Source organism: Ursus maritimus, unplaced genomic scaffold, assembly GCF_017311325.1.
Source record: "Ursus maritimus isolate PB19 unplaced genomic scaffold, ASM1731132v1 scaffold_1, whole genome shotgun sequence".
Classification (NCBI taxonomy): Eukaryota; Metazoa; Chordata; class Mammalia; order Carnivora; family Ursidae; genus Ursus; species Ursus maritimus.
In genome coordinates, this window is record NW_024423343.1 from 42,072,980 (window position 1) to 42,091,635 (window position 18,656).

The window sequence follows — 18,656 nt, forward strand, 5'->3', positions numbered from 1 at the left end:
ACTTCCAAACTTGGATTTTCTTAATGTTCTCAAAATAAGTGATGAAAAGAATCCTTGAGGACTGGCAATTTCTGGGTCCCCTCTTTCTCAGGCAAATACAAACCAGAGCGTTATGAACCAGCTGCAGAAGTGCCAAGTGCCCTTGTTATGTGCACGGAAGAGAATCCACCACGGCCAGGTTGGTGACAACCACTCTGTGCCTTTGCAAAATACATAGGAATGCATCTGTCGTCGTGGCTGGACAGGTTCACATGTCCACACCCGTACTAGTGGTTGTACCCTTTTGACTAGAGGAAGCAATTTTAAAGATACTCTCTTAAACATCAAGCAATTTTTTTCTTTGGCTTCATCATTTAAGTATGTCCTTAATTTCTCAAACTTGGACATACTACACTATAACATGTGACATGAGAATAGGTCAGCAACACTATGTCCTGGTTATACACTGCCTCATACTTAAGATGTTTCTGGAGCAGAAAAACAGAATACCCTAAAGGAGATCTGACTGCAAATTTAATCCGTCTTCCGACTCACTCTCTAGAGCAAATGCATGGAATGAAAAAGCATTTGGGATTAGTGTTTTTATCACTAAAATTCATTTGTGAGAACACAGCCCAGGTTGAAGATGGCCTAAAGGCGAACCTTCGGGCTCCCGTCAAACATGTTACTCCTGCAATGAAACATCTATAATCCAGTGAGAAAGAAAATCCCAAAGAGAAATTCCATGTCCATCAAGTAAACATACTTTATTTTTGAGTCTTTTCCGCTAGTTAATAGGACCAGCTATCTGAGGACTAAGGAAATCCAACTCTTTCACCAAACGCAAAATTCTACTAAAATGGGGCATCAGTTTTCTGGAATTAAGCCATTTTCAGTGCCGCTACAATACGTGGAGAACAGCCAATTATTCTGGAAAGCTGACCCTACCATACGAAGAGTTAAATGACATTGCCTCTTCCAATCTGATGAGCAATTTCAAGATTTCGATCTCCCACTACATGTTTCTATATCAGCGGAAGGCAGCGCGACATATTAAACTTGAGCTTTAAAGTTGTCCTGGATCCAAACCTCATCTCTGCCACTCAGTGGCTGTGTGCCCATGGGCAAGTTACTTAACGACTCATGCCTCAGTTTCCCCGTCTTTGACAAAGGTACCACAAGAGCACTCATTCCATGAAGTTGCCGGGGGAACCGAATATGTAAAAATTACATACATAGTTAAGTATATAACAAATACTTGCAAAAGAGCATCATTATTACAGATTAAAAAAGGTGGGAGGCTCTTACTGCGTATCTCCTGTACCAGGCGGCTATCACGATTTGGCTTTTTCTCATTAGCAGGAAATGTGTGCGGCATTTCCACCCCCGATAAATCTTCTGAATGAGAGTGGCCAAGTCCTCAAGACGCTGCTTCCTCAGGTCTTCTAGTTTGAATAACTAGTAAGAAACAATAGGTGGGTTTATCAAAAGTCTACCAAAATCTTATGACATGCATGAAAGACATCCCCAGGAGGAAAAAAGTCATGATGCTGGAATCAATCACATTGAGAAAAAAAATGAATTAACTGTTTTAATTGTAGATGATAGGGCTAACAACCCATGAGAAGACGTATTTGGATGAATTCATACAAGATCCACTATTAACAAGATGGTGATGTAGAATTTATGACCAATCAGAGAAGGGCTGACCCGGAAGCTCAGACTCACCTTCACACTATCCATGAGAACGCAACCATTAAGGGCAGGGAATTGTTGATGATGTTTCTCTTTTGAGCAACTCAAACATTTCCCAAATCACCGAAGACACTGCTGTGTTAATTATACTTCATGCTACTCTACATTCGTTTATAAAAACGTTTGTTCCCCTGCAGTTCCTACGTAAAATTTTAAGTGTCCTTTTTACCTTAAAATTTTTTTCAATAGGAATGCTTCCACGTACCTCAAAATAAGAGTTGTCTTTCCTAAAGTTATTGCGTAATCAGCTATAATCAATATAGACCAAATCTGCCTCCAATTCCTATGAATTAGGGAGGTTGTATTGTTGTAATAACTGTGCTGTACAATCTATCAGTTCAAAGACTTTGATGCTTCATAAAAAATACACATGTTCTACTGCCCCCTACTCGCTCATCCTCCTGGATGTCTGCAGAAAAAACAGGAATGTGCCCTCCTGGCAGCAGCCTGGGCGATGTTATGAAGTTAAATATCCTTTAAGGACTTGGCTATATGATTATAACGTGAGTTCAGAGTGCCAAAGTTTCGGTTACATACTGTTCTCGGGTTCCGGATGAATATCTTTGATCTACCGAAGGAGTATTCTTCTACAGGAATCTCTAATTCATTAAACAGAACCTCCACGCCAGCCCTATAAAAATAAATAAAAACAATGAGTTTTCTGAGTTACAAAAAGAGCTTATCTTCTCTTCAATCATGGTATCAGGTTCTCGGCACCATAAAAAAATAGCTTTATTTTCAAGTATAATTGGTCTTTCAGTAAGCAGGCTTTTGTCAAAGATTTTTCATACTCAACTCCACAAATTAAACCAAACCCAGTAATGTTAAAAGAGTAAATTTGGGTTCAAACTATGTAATCTAAGAAAATATGGTATTAAAGCCAGTATCTTGATTTCATTAGCAGAGGCAATTTCTGTATCCAATATACCCGTAACAAAGTACCAACCAGAACCAGGAGGGGGTACAAGAAATTCACATCTATTTTGAACCCACTCAGTTAATTCTTGAAAATATTTTTAATAGTGCGCTTGTGCCTCGTGGAGGTAGAGAGCCCAAGAGAGTGCTAGTGCCAGACCAATGGGGTGTAATGAAGCATGGCCTTATGTGATGGGAGCAAGGCCTGAACTGGGCTCTGATGTCTCCATCCTGGACCCCGGTTTCAACATCCACCTTTAACCAAACTTCACCCCACCTGCTTATGGACTAGGTGCCAGGCAGGGAGGGAAGACACGTTCTGTACATTATGGTAAATACCGACCATAATACCCTGGAAAGTAGCAGTGGGAACAAACAGTATCCAGATCCCACATTATCTGGGCATTGACTTGTGCAGTGGAGACCACATCATATGTCTGGAGTTCATCTCCTTGTAATACAGGGTGAGACTCTAATATTACTGATGTTCCCATTCCAGGCCGGGTCCAGTGAGAATGTGAAGGCAAAACCAGTACAGTGAAATCAAAGCCCTAGTTCCCGCACAGGCCCGTAAAACAGACATGCGGGCCTTCCTGTGCTCGTTGGGACAGCTTCTACCACCAGCAGAGAAGGGGCAACTTCTCTGACTGGCGAGAGCAGAAGGAAGAGCACAGGACAGGCAAAGCCTGTTTTCCCTTCTGCAGCAGCACACGCGTTCTCTCTGCATGTGGAGAGCTCACAGGGGCTGCTCCATGGGACGGGTCTGCAGTGGTCCGGCGCTCTGTCTGGGACTCGATGGCTGAGTACGACTCAGGGAGGATGGGCTGAAAGCCGTAGGACTGGGGATTCTGCCCTTTTCTCCAATCCAGCTTTCTCAGCAGTAACACTGACTCTGAGTCCTATCTGCTCTTGTATCTATTTCTCAGTTGGTGCAGACCCAGGTGGAGAGTGAGACCCTTGCCCCCACTCGCTGTCTGTCTCTGGGGTTAATTCCCCCAGAGAAAAAAACCAAAAAGCAGAGAGCAGTGATCCAAGATGCCTCTAACTCCTTTTATGATTCTACACAAATACACTTAGCAATTACAAATCCCCTCCTACGAACTTGCCACAGTGTATTTTTAAAATTCTACTGACATATAAGTTCCAAATGTGGATCTGATTAGCCCTGTTCAGACCTTACAATCGAGGCGTCTATAATCCATCAATAACTGGCACAAAATGGTACCCTGACGGAAGAGTGTCCAACACAGAGGATGCAGCCAACGTGCCGCAGAATCCTGCTCTAGTGACAGCATGTGACGAGAGCAGCACGGTGTTCGTATGCTTTAAAACTTCACTATTAAATGTGATCAATGAATTTCTTACCTTGCAGGTCCTTTCCAGTGAGGCCAGGTTTGTTTACAAAGCATTTTGTATCTTTCGAGGCACGGTTCATAGGCCTGCCTGAAGGCGTAGCCTGCCCTTCTCACTCGGACATTCTCTAGAAGACCCAGGTACCTGATCTGATGACATACTAGGGCCTCGGTGAAGATGTGTGCTGCTTTTTTATCATTTGGCTTGATGCACCTAAAAGATGACAAAGATTTTAGGTTTTAAATCTCTTATGGATAGATCTGTGTTTTACAAAGTATATAGTTATTTTGTGACATTTATTATTCGTGGGAAACCTAGTCATTTCTCTTGACATTATTTCAAATCATTTTACAGAAACCTAAAAATGAATAGAATATGACATACATGTCAGTTAAAAAAGAATAAACTAATATATACAATAATAACATGGATGACTACCACTGACATTTCGTTGACTGAAATAAGCTTGACATAAAAGAGTACATATTTTTTTCATACCATTTATATGAAATTCAAGAAAAACAAACCTATGGTTAGAAATCAGTATTGCTGTTACCTCTGGGGAGAGGTAGGAGTGCAGATCGACAGAGAAGGGGCACAAAGGAACCTTCGGGGATGATGGAAATGTTTTGTATCTGGGTCTGGGTGGGGTTGCACAGCTGTATACATATGTAAAACTTCAACAAGCTGTACAATTAAGATTTATATACTTTACTATATTATTTATTTATTTGACAGAGAGACAGCCAGCGAGAGAGGGAACACAAGCAGGGGGAGTGGGAGAGGAAGAAGCAGGCTCCCAGCAGAGGAGCCTGATGTGGGGCTCGATCCCAGAACGCCGGGATCACGCCCTGAGCTGAAGGCAGACGCTTAATGACTGAGCCACCCAGGCGCCCCTATCTTCCTCCTTTTTAACAGGGCATTCTGCTGCCCAAGGAATGACTACATTTCCCAGCCTCTTCTGCAAGTAGGTGTGGCCATGTGATCAAAAGTCTGGCCGCTAGGATCACAACAGAATTAATATATGGCACTTCTGTGTGCATCCTTAAAAGGAAGGGACTTACACTCCCCTTGTTCTTCTCCTGCTAACTGCTGGCTGGGAATGTAGAGCCATGGTAGAAAGCCATCTTTGACAACATGGATGAGGGAAACACCCTGGGAACCACGGAGCGACAAAATAGAAAAAGGTGCTGGACTGGCCCTAGTCCTTAGAAGTTACATAAGAACTAAGTGAGTCTTGTTTAAGCCATTGTTATGTTTGGATCTTCTGGAAGCAATCTCTATATCTTAATTAATACACTGTTGAATATCTATGGCAATATCTGCCTATATATTCATCAGCTTATAGTTTATTAAGACTTCTTAGAGATACAGTAAAACCACTGAAAGGGAAGGGGAATGAATGAACATTCTGGGGTGAACAAATGTTCCTTATGTTGACCAGGGTGATAGCTGTCAAAGTATATACGGTGGTGAAAAAAATGACAGCTATTCACCTAGGATCTGTGCATATCACATCACGTAAATTGTTATTACATAATAATTTTTTTAAAGTCCACTTAATTGAGAATAACAAAAGCAACTGACCACAGAAAAGTTTCCTGTTTTTTTTTTCTTTCCTTTTTTGAGACTAGGATCTTTACCTACTGTATGTTCCAACCTGATTGCAATCAAACCAGTGGGTTTTAACTATTTATATTTGTTACTAATATAAATATTAGGTAAACAAACCACACAAAAATGTTCTTCCTGCTAGGTTCCTCACAACTGCCTTTTCAAAGACAGTTATGGAAGGGATGTATGGTGTGTGTGCACTATATGAAACCGGACCTGTTAGACACACATCCCCCATTATCTAGTTCACCAAATACACACATTGAAAACTCCAATCCTCATTGGTCTTTACTGAATCTTGAGATCTAAGGTGCCCTGGAAACAGGAAAAAAAGACCACATGCTTCTGAAGGAATTCTTTCTGTAGCTTTGAAAAATTTAAGATTGTTTTGTGAGTCATTCCTTTCTCCAAATCTGTAAGTCTCATAGGAAAGAAAGAGACATATTTTCTAACACCAAAGTTGTAACTAAAAAGCCCCACTTGCTTTAATGCTGTGTTCTAAGTTAATGCAACAAGGTGAATCCAACAGAAGAGTTTTATGCAAAACCTTTACTAGAAAAACCCTTAGATTTCTGAACATGTCATGAAATAAAGATACAAAAAGTGAAAAACCCTATGTGCCAACAATGTAATTTCATTAAATAGCTATTCCCATTCTCCACCACGCTTCCCCTCCCACCTTCTTAAAATTCCCTGCTTGAAGGGGTGGGAGGGGCACTGGAGTATTTTTTAAGCAAACCCAAGATACCACATTATTCGACAGGTAAGAACTTCAGTTATCCTCTCTAGGGGCTATATTCAGATTTAGGCAAACAGGGAAATGGTCTTCCTTGAAAGTACCTTCCTAATGAACCTGTCAAAGAATTCTATGTGCCAGAAATACCTAATATAGTTTGGATTCTTGGTCTGGAGGTTTTTCATCAGTGTGGCCACAGATGCCTTGAACTGAGAGCCTGCTGTAGGAGGCCTTTTCAGGTTGATCTTGGCGGGGTTCCCTTCGGGGAACAAAGACTTGATGAGGGTGTGGCCCGCCTTCCACATGGCTTGGGACAGGTCTCGATAGAGAAGATCATTGTTTTTGTCAACAAATCCTTCCACCTGGTACAGCACCTATGAGCAACACATGAAACTCAACAGCTGATACACAGTAGTCCTGGGCATCACATAACTGCTCAAAATATTCCAAGACTATCTATAATGCAGCCTCTTCTTTCTCCATCAACCTCCCCGCTCCCCCGCCACATTAGTCACACTCCTAATACCGAATTAGCCTCCAAGTTTAAATTCCATCTGTCTAAATCACAGAAGAGTTCAAAATAAATTCTATTACGCTTCAGGATTTGCAAGAATAAACTCCAAAAATGCTATCATAACATTTTCAAAGGATTTTAGGCTTTTTTGGTGTTGGAACACATTTTTGAGGTTTTACTTTTCTTTCTTCTCTTTCTTTTTTTTTTAGTTCACATGTGCCAATTCTAGTCTGCTTAAAAGTAGACAGGAGAAAACAGAGATAGCACTGATATTTTCAGACCTCCTAACCAGGCAGAGAAATTGACCAGAAAAGTATCTTTTCTAAGGAAAAAAAAAGTATCTTTTCTAAGGAAAAAAAAGTATCTTTTCTAAGGAAAAAAAAAAAAAAAAGAAGTACCAAGTTCCAACTTTTTGAAATTAACAGAAATTCAGATACTATATACTTTTAATTTTTACTAAATAAATAATTAAGAATGTTTTCCTCTTTGGAGTTTGCAACCTTGGGTAAAAGAAAGGAGGTATTCACATCAACTGATACTCTTTTAGGACTCTAAAAATTAAACTACTGTCAAGATTGGTTTTAACATTATCTTTACAGATCTTAGGTGGCATAAAATCAATTCCCTCAAATATTAAGCAAATGAATAAGTGCTTTTTTAAAAAAGAAGGTATTTTCCCCACTGTTGTTTCAAAATCTCAATCTAAGAATTCATTGTTTTTGCTAAGTGATCGTGCTTGTAAAACCTTACTGTCAGTCTTTAGAGACTAAGTTTTACTAGCAAATCTCCTTTTATTCGTGTTGACAGATCTATTTTTATAGGATAATGGAGAGCTTGGAGACAATAAAATCGATTTTTAAAATACATTCGAGCTCTTTCATTAAGACCACTGGCTTTTGCTTTCAGCTCTTAGTTAAGATTTTGCTCAACATGATCCAGATTCTACTTCTACTGAACAATTTACTGATTCTACGATTTTGGCAACTCATCTTACAAGTTGGCACTGGTCCAAACGCCACTTCTGAGGCATGGCCTTCTCAAGGGAAGGAGTGCAGGCTCCCTGGGTGCTCGCGGCTCCCCCATACCTTGCCAGCATAGTGCTGAATTCTGAAGCAGCTGTGAGGCAGGGATGTGTCATTGAGAAACCTAGAGCTCTTGCTCATCCTGCTCTCAAAGTGCTGGTGGGTGGCGCAGACTTGGTTGAGCTTCTCCAAGAAGGTCTCATCGGTGACTGTGCCAGGTCTCAGGCACTCCTCATCCAGCATGGCCAGGATCCCGTTTGTGTTCTGCGAAAAGGAAGTAAAAAGGGTTTCCTTCCTTCCTCACTGTATTGTTTAAATAATTATTCCTAATGACACCGTCAAACACAATTAACTTAGTCACGAGAAAATTCCGCTTGGTTACAACAAAAAGCACAGTATCAAAACAGGTCACAAAAAGCCACAGAAGTCGGCCCCCTTCCACAGTGTCACAGGTGTGTGTGCATGCTGGGGGGAGGAGGGGTCTCTCTCAGTCTCCCTCCCCCACCTCTGCCCCCCTCAGCCCCACCATCCCCACAGAACAGGACTTAGGACTGTCACCTCAGCTACCTCAGTGGGCTGTTGACTGAAATTCACATTGTTCGAAAAAGGCAAATCAGACCTCATACTCCAAACACACTCAGACACAAACGTAAATGTCAGAAACTAAATGTGACAATGAAATCTCTATGACATGTGGTCATAAATCACAAAACACAGTCTTCTAAGGCCATTATTTGATTCGTAGCTTGAGAAGGAAATTGGTTTCATATGTTTTCAGATTTTTCATGTGTTCAAAATACAGTTTATTTTCTAGCAAAAAAAAAAAAAAAAAGATGTGATTTGGGGATCAAGGCAATCAAGCTGTGTTTCAAGAATATCTGTTTAGAATAAAATTCCTCCGGGGTGCCTGAGTGGTTCAGTTGTTAAGCGTCTGCCTTCGGCTCAGGGCGTGATCCTGGCATTCTGGGTTCGAGCCCCACATCAGGCTCCTCTGCTGGAAGCCTGTTTCTTCCTCTCCCACTCCCCCTGCTTGTTTTTCCTCTTTCTGGCTGTCTCTATCTCTGTCAAATAAATAAATAAAATCTTAAAAAAAAAAAAAAGAATAAAATTCCTCCACATAAAATTTCGAAATGGATGTTGAACACGAGTGAGAATTTGTTGTGTATTCAAACCCTATGATCATATTTATCCCAAGAGCAGTCAGCCCTGTTAAACTGAATCAAAAATCCGGAATCTTCTACTTTGCTAAATAAAGGCTGCTGTTCCTTGGATTGCCCCTATGGGCCCACACGTCTCCATTCCATAAGAGAACAATCCGCTCTACTGACCGTCAGCCCCACCCACTTCCGCCTGGCCAGAGCTCCGGGTTCCTCTCCCCTTCTCCTCACAAGGCCGTGACATCCTCTGACCAGCATTTGCTCATTCCACACAAAACCCCAGGGGAAGTGTGGACTCTCAGGAATCAAGTGTGTTCACAACAGCCCCAGAGTAAACATTATTGTTAGGTAACCCTGGAAGGAAACATTTCCTTTATGTACCCAGGTTCCTACGTGAACCTGAGTTTCTTCAATCATACGTGCACGGGGATTTGGGACTGAGATAATCTAGTTCAATTAAGTGTATTACTGTGGTTCTCTTTCTGTTTTTCCTTCTTGAAGGGAAATAATTAAGTTCAATGTTATATTTATGAAGGAAAATGTGCTAGTCGTGACTTGTGAAAGTTAAAGTTCTCACAGCCAATTACTTTGGTCACAAAATTTACAAGGAAAAAATTTTCAGTAAATTTACTGATTTTTCTGGATATTAGAGTTTTGAATTGCTTTAGGTGGAATGTTAGCATTCCAACATTGTTCAAATATTTCAAAACAAAGTTTATTTATTAATAGGAAAACAGTCATATTTCAGAATATCCAATTTAATGTTCCATTTAATTCAAGGTACAGCTTTCAGGAATATTTTGAAAACTGAGGGAATAGATACTGGATAATTACATAATGTCCAAAAGGTCTTGTTATAGATGAACAGAAAGTGACTTGCTGGACATTTAAAGCCTGTGATTCTATTCCAGCACTCACCTACCACTGACAGCTAAAAAGACTGCAGGACAATAAAGTTTACGCATTGTTTCAAAAACTTTCAGTAATTTTGTTATCGAGGCCCAGAGTGTGAGTAATATTTTTTTTTTTTTTAAAGATTTTATTTATTTATTCGACAGAGAGAGACAGCCAGCGAGAGAGGGAACACAAGCAGGGGGAGTGGGAGAGGAAGAAGCAGACTCATAGCGGAAGAGCCTGATGTGGGACTCGATCCCATAACGCCGGGATCATGCCCTGAGCCGAAAGCAGACGATTAACCGCTGTGCCACCCAGGTGCCCCGCAGAGTGTGAGTAATATTAAGCATAAAAAAAGTTTCCAGATTTTCACATACCAATCAATCTTCCTGCAATCAATTCATTTATAATAAACTACAGACTACGATGTAAAAACAAAATATTTAGTAACCTTTTGGAATCAAAGATTTATCTAGTATTTTTCATACTTTAAGCCTTTTCACATATATACAGACATAGCTGGCCACCTGAAAATTCCCGTGGCGCTGGGCCACCTGCAATGTCACACACATACACACACAATATCCCCCACATAGGTTGCTTGAACCAAGGCTGGGTCTACACTGGAGTCACTCCTGGGTCCCACTTAGCTCAGCTCCCATGACTGTCCCTTTATACTCCTTTGTATCTTAACTTGAAATGTTTTTTGTTATCTTACTTGAAGAACATGTAACTGGAAGACCATGTCCCTTTATCCTCCTTTACCTTAACTTGAAGAACATGTTTGTTGTTCTTTATTAATTTATTTTAAAAATGTTTTCCAGCTTTAGTGAGATACAGTTGACATAAAAGACTGTGGAATTTTAAGGTATACAAGGTGATAATTTGATACACTTGTATATTGCAAAATGATTACCACCACAGCCTTAGTTAACACCTCCATCACGTCACATAGTTACCATTTCTTTTCTGTGATGAGAACATTTAAGACCTACTCTCCTATTTTCTGATATATGATATGGCACTGTTAACTGTAATCACCACGCTATACATTAGGCCTCTAGAACTTACCTTGTAACTATTGAATGACATCTCCCCATTTCCCCCGCCCAGCCCCTAGCCACCACCATTCTATTGTTTGACTTTTTTAGCTTCTATATATAAGTGCTATCATGCAGCATTTGTCTTTCTCTGCCTAACTTATTTCACTTAGCGTAATGCCCTCAAGGTCCATCTGTTTTGTCACAAATGGCAGGATTTCCTTCTTTCTCATGGCTGAATAATATCCCATTGTATATATACACCACATCTTCTTTATCCATTCATCTACAGATGGACACTTAGGTTGTTTCCATATCTTGGCTATTGTGAATAATGCTGCAATTAACATGGGAGTAAGGATATCTCTTCGAGATCCTGATTCTGTTTCCTTTGCATATATATACCCAGAAGTGGAACTGCTGGATCATACAACAGTTCTATTTTTAATTTTTTGAGGAATTTCCATGCTGCCTTCTACTATGGCTGCACTAATCGACACTGCCACCAATAGTGCACAGAGGTTCCTTTTCCTCCACATCCTCACCAATAATTCTCTTTTTGATAATAACCATTGAACAGTGTATTAAAGAGCTTGCTGGAATTTTAGAAACGAAATGGATATTTGATTTGGCAAAAACATTTTTTCCGAGCCTCCTCTGACCAGTCAGTGCTCCTACTCCCAGGAGCCACGGACTGGACCTGGGCTCCCAGCACACAGCCGCATGGTGTGGCCGAGGGCCTGGCATGTGAATGTCATGCATGGGCTCTGTGACACGGCCATGGGAGGTGCATCGGAAATCCTAGCCAAGGATCAAAACGTCCCGCTGTCCATGTATGTGTTCGAGAACTGTGTATGATCTCTGATGGCAGAGTCTCCAGACTGTGCAGTTCTCTAAAGAACAGTGTCGAAATAGGGAAAAAGCTACAGCTCAACACCAAAGGCAGTGAGATCTTTCGTAAGCAGGAAATTATTACTAAGCAATTTTTTAGGAACTTGTACCCAATACTCACATTTTCTTTTTTCTTTTTTTTTTTAAGATTTTTTAATTTATTTATGTGAGAGACAGCCAGCGAGAGAGGGAACACAGCAGGGGAGTGGGAGAGGAAGAAGCAGGCTCCCAGCGGAGGAGCCTGATGTGGGACTCGATCCCGGAACGCCGGGATCACGCCCTGAGCCGAAGGCAGAGGCTTAACGACTGCGCCACCCAGGCGTCCCCAACCAATACTCACATTTTCTATTAGGTCACAAATGATAGCATTATTGAAGTAGTCAATGTGTGTCCATTCTATGCCCTGAGAAACAAAAGAGAACAAAATCAGATTCCATACGATGAGGCCACACACCACCATCTATAAAACAGCCACTGCGCCACATTACCATGCCTCACGTTCTCTCTGAGTATTTCCTTTATAAAATCAATGCTGCAAAATGTCATCTTCCGGTTCCCAAAACTTCCTGAATTTCAGCGGTCTACCACTGACATGATGTGACTAAAGTGCATGCCCTTGACCTGTTCTGAGACCGCCTCCCATTCCACTCTCCCATCTGTGGCAATTTCCCATGCACTTCATTGGCCCTGCGCCAAACATTTACCCAACAGGCCCTTGGGTCAATATTACTTTGTGTATATTTACAATGTTTATAAGGAAATAAGTCAGAACTTGATCCTAGGAATTTAAGGCCCACATTTTTTCTGTTCTTAATTTGTAATCACAAGGAAAAAATTAATTTTAGAGTCATCCCCATATTGTAGGGCAGTTGACTATTTCAAATGTAAAAATATCCCAGTGCTAAGACAAAATATTTCCAACATAAGGAAAGACACAAAAATCGACCTCCTGGTTCTGATACTAGCTATAAAGCCAAATCTGTGAGGCTAAATGTCATCATTCTGGATCTGCTTACAGTCTGCCTGTAAGTGTAAACATTTATTTTTCTTCTAAGGGGAATTTAATTCATACAGCAAGCTAGGGATCTTCCTATATATTCTTAGACGTGTTTTAGACAATCTGTACAAACTGTTTTAAGTTACAGATCAAAGTTTGGGCCATCTCCTCATGCTGAGAAGACAGGAAGAGAACGAATCTGGCTTTTAGGATGTTTACGTTAAAAAAGGTGCCAGCCAAGTATGAAATGTTTCTAAAGCATGGTGATCATTCTAAAAGAAAGATGGAATATTTATGATTTAGCTTTCGAGTACATGGGTTATTTTACTAAGACACTGCGGATAACAATCATATTAGAAAATTCTGTTATTGAAGCAAAAAAAAAAAAAAAAGGATTCAGTGTCCTTAATGATTTATAATAACACTATAGAAAATGAAGAAAAATAGGTAATACCATTAGTAAAATATTAAAGCAAACAAAAAGAAACAAAAATATAATATAATATAGATACAATATAATAATTTCTCCTTTTGTTTGAAGTAATTTTATACTTCAAGAAACATTATTTAAAAAAATGAAAGGGTGAAAACCACATATGGTTTTACGATTAAGGATGAACCTTTATAAACATTACTTCAGATTATTTTCAAATTACATTATGTAAGCTAATCCATACATAACACTAGTACACACCTGGCAATATAGTAAGCACTCAACAAACACTACCTGTTTTTATTATAAAATTTCAGAAAATCAATGCTTTTCAAGATTGAACAAAGTCTCAAAGTATTTCAAGTTTATATAGAGTGACACTGAACTTGGGTATATAGTTCTCCTGAGTTTTGGCAAATACATAGTGTCCTGTAACCACCACAACCAGCCTCCAAATTTCCCTTCAAGCTGCCCCTTTGCAGTCACGCTCTCTTCACAACTCCCGTCCTGGGCAACAACTGACTCTTCTGTCTCTGCCGCTTTGCCTTTTCTTGGACAACATATCATGGAATCCTACCATATGCAGTCTTTTGAATCTGGCTTCCTTCATTTAGCATAATGCATTTGAGATTCCTTCCTATCACTGTGTTTATCAATTGTTTTCTCCTTTTTTTTTTTTTTTTGGACAATGGACTGACATTTTATTATTTTTTCTTTCATTTTTAATGTTTTATTCTGGAGTAGCCATGATTAATATTCTTCAGATAAGCCCTTGATCAAGTATTTGTTGGTCCACCCATGTTGCTGCAAATGGTGTCTGTTCCTTTTTATTGCCTGAGTAGTATGCTCTGGTATGGATGTACCATTGCTGTTTGCTCGTTCATCTGACTTTTTTTTTTGTTAACACACTGTTGTTTTACATCACTGCGTTAGAATCCATTAAGACTCAAGCCAATCAACTGATACTTACTGAGCACCTACTATGTGCCAGGCACTGTTCTAGGCACTAGCAGCAGAGCAGCAAAGATAATCCCAGTTAGTTTAGATGTCATAACAAACGAACTTTTAAAAGATAAAATAGGGTTAAACTTAGATAAATCTGATTTTAGGGTCCTGTTTATATCGACTTCTGAATCCACAATTTGTATGAAGAGTAAAAAAGAAGCCTTTAAAAAAGCGTATTTCCGCATTACCTCCCGTATATACTCCTCTTGCTCTTCTTTAAGAGTTAGTTCAATGAAGATTTGTTGTAGCTTTTCATTACAGTAATTAATAATGAACTGCTCAAAGCTGTTGTCCTACATGGAGAAAAATGAAGACAGCTTTATAAACCATGCCATTAGCTCTCCCACAGCAGGGACATTCTTAACATCTCAATCCACAAGAAATGTCGCACACACACACCGTCTCGCAGATATAACCGCGGCCCAGCACACAGAGGCTTACACACTGCAGGCACTCGAGAAATGGTTCACGAGCCAAGTAGGTGAATGACGTATACACAACTGATGCGGTATTTTGAAAGATGAAGATTTTTAGGTGACAGAGAAGCACCCCACACATGGTAAAAAAGTAAAAACATAAATAATTTCCCCTAAAGGATCCAAAAAAGAACAATGAGATTTATAATCTCTGTCACCCAAGTTCTCAATCTGCCATTCTGGGGCAAAACTCTGCAGCTCAAGAAAGTCTTCTTGACCTGACCTCTTGTTCCCCCATCCAGGGTCAGCTTCCTCATTCTGACTCTTAGATGCCAGCACTTTCTAAAAACCGCGCTACATGTATATGCGTGTGGGCATATGTGTACACGTGTACTGATTAGTTTCAGCCTTATCTGTCTCACTAGACGGGCAAGGGCTGACCACGTGTCTCTTCTGTTCACCAGCGTTAAACCCGTGCCTTGCACAGCACTTTGCACCTAGCAAGTCTCCACATGACTTGATGAGTGACTGAATGAGAGAAGTGCCTAAAAAAACAGAGATTCAAGGGAATCAGCACATCAAAATCATTTCCCTAGCGAGAAACTCTCTTCTCCGAAGGCTCACATATTCATCGCTTGTATGGTTCTCAGCAGCTTCTCCTTCATATTAGCGTTACCTCCTACGCACGCTGGTGGAAGGGCCAGGCCTACATCATCTCTGGGCCATCCGCAGGGCTTAACGTATTGCCATCAGTACTGAGGGCACAAAATGTGTGTCTGTTCAATGAATACACTTCCCCAAGAACTACACCACCTGGGAAGAGGTAGATCTGGTCATAAGATGTGTTATTTTCACCTCTATCGTCTGTCTTTGCGGAGAGGAGATGGTGGCTATGGGAGCAAGGGACGTATGACCCCACCACTGAAAAGCTGGACTCTCTTCCTTGCGAGGCGGCCAGTGCTGGCCCTAGCGAGCTACACCCCAGGGTGAAACTGAAGCTCGCTGCTGCTCGTGAACACACAGAGCAACTGACCTTCGAATCTCTCTGCTAAATGACGAAAGCAAAAAGTCATAGAGCTTTTCAAAAGCTGAACTTGCAAAATCAACTTTGCTCCTACATAGGACACGTTTTAAAACGAGACTTATGATGCAGGATCTGACTACATTCTTTCCCGGAATTCAGCTAAGGGTTTCCTATCACCAGTGATGAACTCATTAATCAGGGAGAACTTTTTCTAAACCATAAATGACACATACACATGATCGTTGGCTAATCTTTTAAATGTTAAATCCGGTCAAGGATAAGAGTTTTTTGTTTTTGGTTTTTAATCATGAAGGTTTTTACTAAAGGGAACACATTTATTTTCAATACTTTCAACAAACAGTCTGAGACATGAAGGGCATTCCCCAGTATTCATTTTCACATAAAGTTTTAAAAGCCATGTGCTCCAATCTTCAGGGCTTAACAGTTTTGATTAGAAGCTGACGTCAATCTGGTCTAGATGCCTTATTACAATATGATCAGGATAAGGCCATTTCTCTACAAGGAAGTCTGGCTTTCTTTGGTAAAATATATCCTTATATAATACTACTACCCTAAATGAAAAACTTATAAATGAAATTAAAGTTTTAATGGTTTATTTAACAGTTAATATCCCTTCTGTTATTTGATAAGTCTATGCTTACAGAGCTATTTAAACAAAATTAAGCTAAATCTTCAAATGGTAATTAATGAGGAGAAGCAAGAGGAGAATAGTGTCCTTAGACACATTACACGGCTATGAACAGCTGGAGGTAGGCTTTGCAACGGGACTATGAAATACACACAAGCAGGTTAGAAATCAGAGGCAAAGCTTCACAATTACAACATAACTTAAGAGGTGAGTTAGAACCAAACTAGATTTCCCCTCAATATTTAAAAATTCCAGTATGAATTCCCTATTTCATAACCGCACACAGTTAATCAATAGCCATTTACTGCAAAATCCACACAGTTGGAGAAGCCATTAACACAGGAGCATGCAACAGACTGTCACTGCAAATCGTTCATACTTACTGCATTCTGGTGCAAAAAGGGACAGATTACACAAAATGCAGTCAGTTCTTAATTGGCAATGAGATTCTAAAAGTAAATACTTCTTGATAGTTATTCATTGGTGCAAATGACAGATTTTACCATTCAAGCTATGTTTCTGATTGGCATAAAACTTGAAATCAAGACACATCTCCAATCAGTTCAAAAAACAGGCCCCAGTACCTCCATGCGGTATCTGAATTGCGGTTCTGCTAGGTGTGAGCTACACAGGATAAAAACAGTTTGACTCGAATAATACTTCATACAAGTTGCTTGAAGTCCCAAGGCTTCGGGATCTAATGCTTCCAATTCTAAATTCTCAGGAAAAATAAATGATACATTCCCCCCAAAGAGTCAGAGACAAAGGCAACTGGCAGGTCATGAAAAGAGTGAAGAGATCCAGCAAAATCCAAAGCACCTCCTCTTTCTCACCACAGCAACCCACCCTGTGCTGTCCCTGCGAGGTCTCCCATCAAACATAAACAATGTGGTAAGGAGAGAACGTTCTGGAGACGGCCTAAGAAAAAACGTGTCTCTCCTCATTCCGCTGTCTAAAGAACAACAACAAAAATAGAATAGCACGATCACCAAGGCAGAAACCGGCTGACTTCCCCTCAGAAATATCTCCGCATCTATTGCCAACACACCTCACAGCCTGCAAAACATGTTACGAATCACCAGAGCAATCATTATCGCCAAACTGAAGGCAATCCCACGTCTCATGATCTACGTGTAAGCTGTTGACATTGCCCTCATGTTTTGGGAAACGGGACTTCGCAAATCATTAAAAATAACGTATAAACATTTATAATTTGCAAAAAATTAAGGAACAGCCTGGTAACAGTTTGTAGAGCTGCAACTCGCATAGGTCCGGAACATGCCCTCATGTGTACAGACACTAAATATCACCAGGTTTTCCCCGTGGGTCATTCTCCCCAGGTGGGTCTAGGAGCCACCCCCTGAATCTAAAGGCCCCACAGCAATTGGATATTTGGATACTTTTGTGTCAAGAACTGTGGGTGGCCAGCGATCCCTGCGCCAGGCGCTGTCTCCCACATGTCAGTCTCATGAATCAAAGTCTCCTCAGGAGGAAGTGGGCAGGAGCTTGAATGACTCATCTCCCCACTCATTCTCTCCCATGTTCTACCCATGCCCCATGCATGGAACGTGTCTCCACTGTCTAACTCATGTTTATCCGTAAAGACTGATTATGATAAAACTAAAACTTTGGGGAGCATCGTCGAAGAAGCATATCCAGAATTTTCCATCATACAATCTCCCTACGTGAAGCCTAGAACCATCGCCATCCACACCAGACTGCTCTAGGGAAAACAGGTACACAGCAAGGTGTCTAGGTTCTATGCTGTTTTACAGTGTGTTCACCAAGTGTGGACTGGGGTGGGAAGAACTTGCTAGGTTTAGACGTATGTAATATACCAAAATTTCAAAATCTAGGGCTTCTTTCAAGAATTCCTGAGTTTGAGTCCACCTTGTCAACATCAAACAAACAGAAAACCATACTCCCAGTGAAGTTCACAACTAGTTCACACTCTTTAAGTATCAGTTATGAACTTTCTGCTTGAGAGGATTTGAAAGATGCATTAAAAATATTGGCCTGTTACTAATTTATCTTTATTTTCTTGGCAATAGAGGAGGCTAATGATACCTTATGCTCTTTAAGAGAAGTAATATTTAAGTCTTGCACTCTTTAAATACATAACATTTTTCTTCCCAGTACATATTCAAATATGGTAAATTTTAAGAAAAACAGCACTATAGTGCTCTTGTTAAATAATTTAAAATAAGCTTTGATTAAAAAAGTTAAAAAGCAAGGATAATGATATACAGATACATATTATAA

The 18,656-nt window shown here is 40.3% G+C and overlaps 1 protein-coding gene across 3 annotated transcripts in view; it reads right to left on the reverse strand.

Annotated features, from left to right (window-relative positions):
- The window catches only part of MYO1B (myosin IB), a 175,766-nt gene that overhangs the window by 24,855 nt on the left and 132,255 nt on the right, over positions 1–18,656 (reverse strand). For all 3 annotated transcript variants that reach the window (XM_040642629.1, XM_040642635.1, XM_040642630.1), the window contains exons 14-20: positions 14,494–14,598; positions 12,211–12,273; positions 7,952–8,152; positions 6,500–6,726; positions 4,015–4,215; positions 2,272–2,365; positions 1,288–1,437 (exon numbers count right to left, since the gene is read on the reverse strand). In XM_040642629.1, coding sequence (XP_040498563.1) covers positions 1,288–1,437; positions 2,272–2,365; positions 4,015–4,215; positions 6,500–6,726; positions 7,952–8,152; positions 12,211–12,273; positions 14,494–14,598 — 1,041 coding nt within the window. The remainder of the gene's footprint in view (positions 1–1,287; positions 1,438–2,271; positions 2,366–4,014; positions 4,216–6,499; positions 6,727–7,951; positions 8,153–12,210; positions 12,274–14,493; positions 14,599–18,656) is intronic.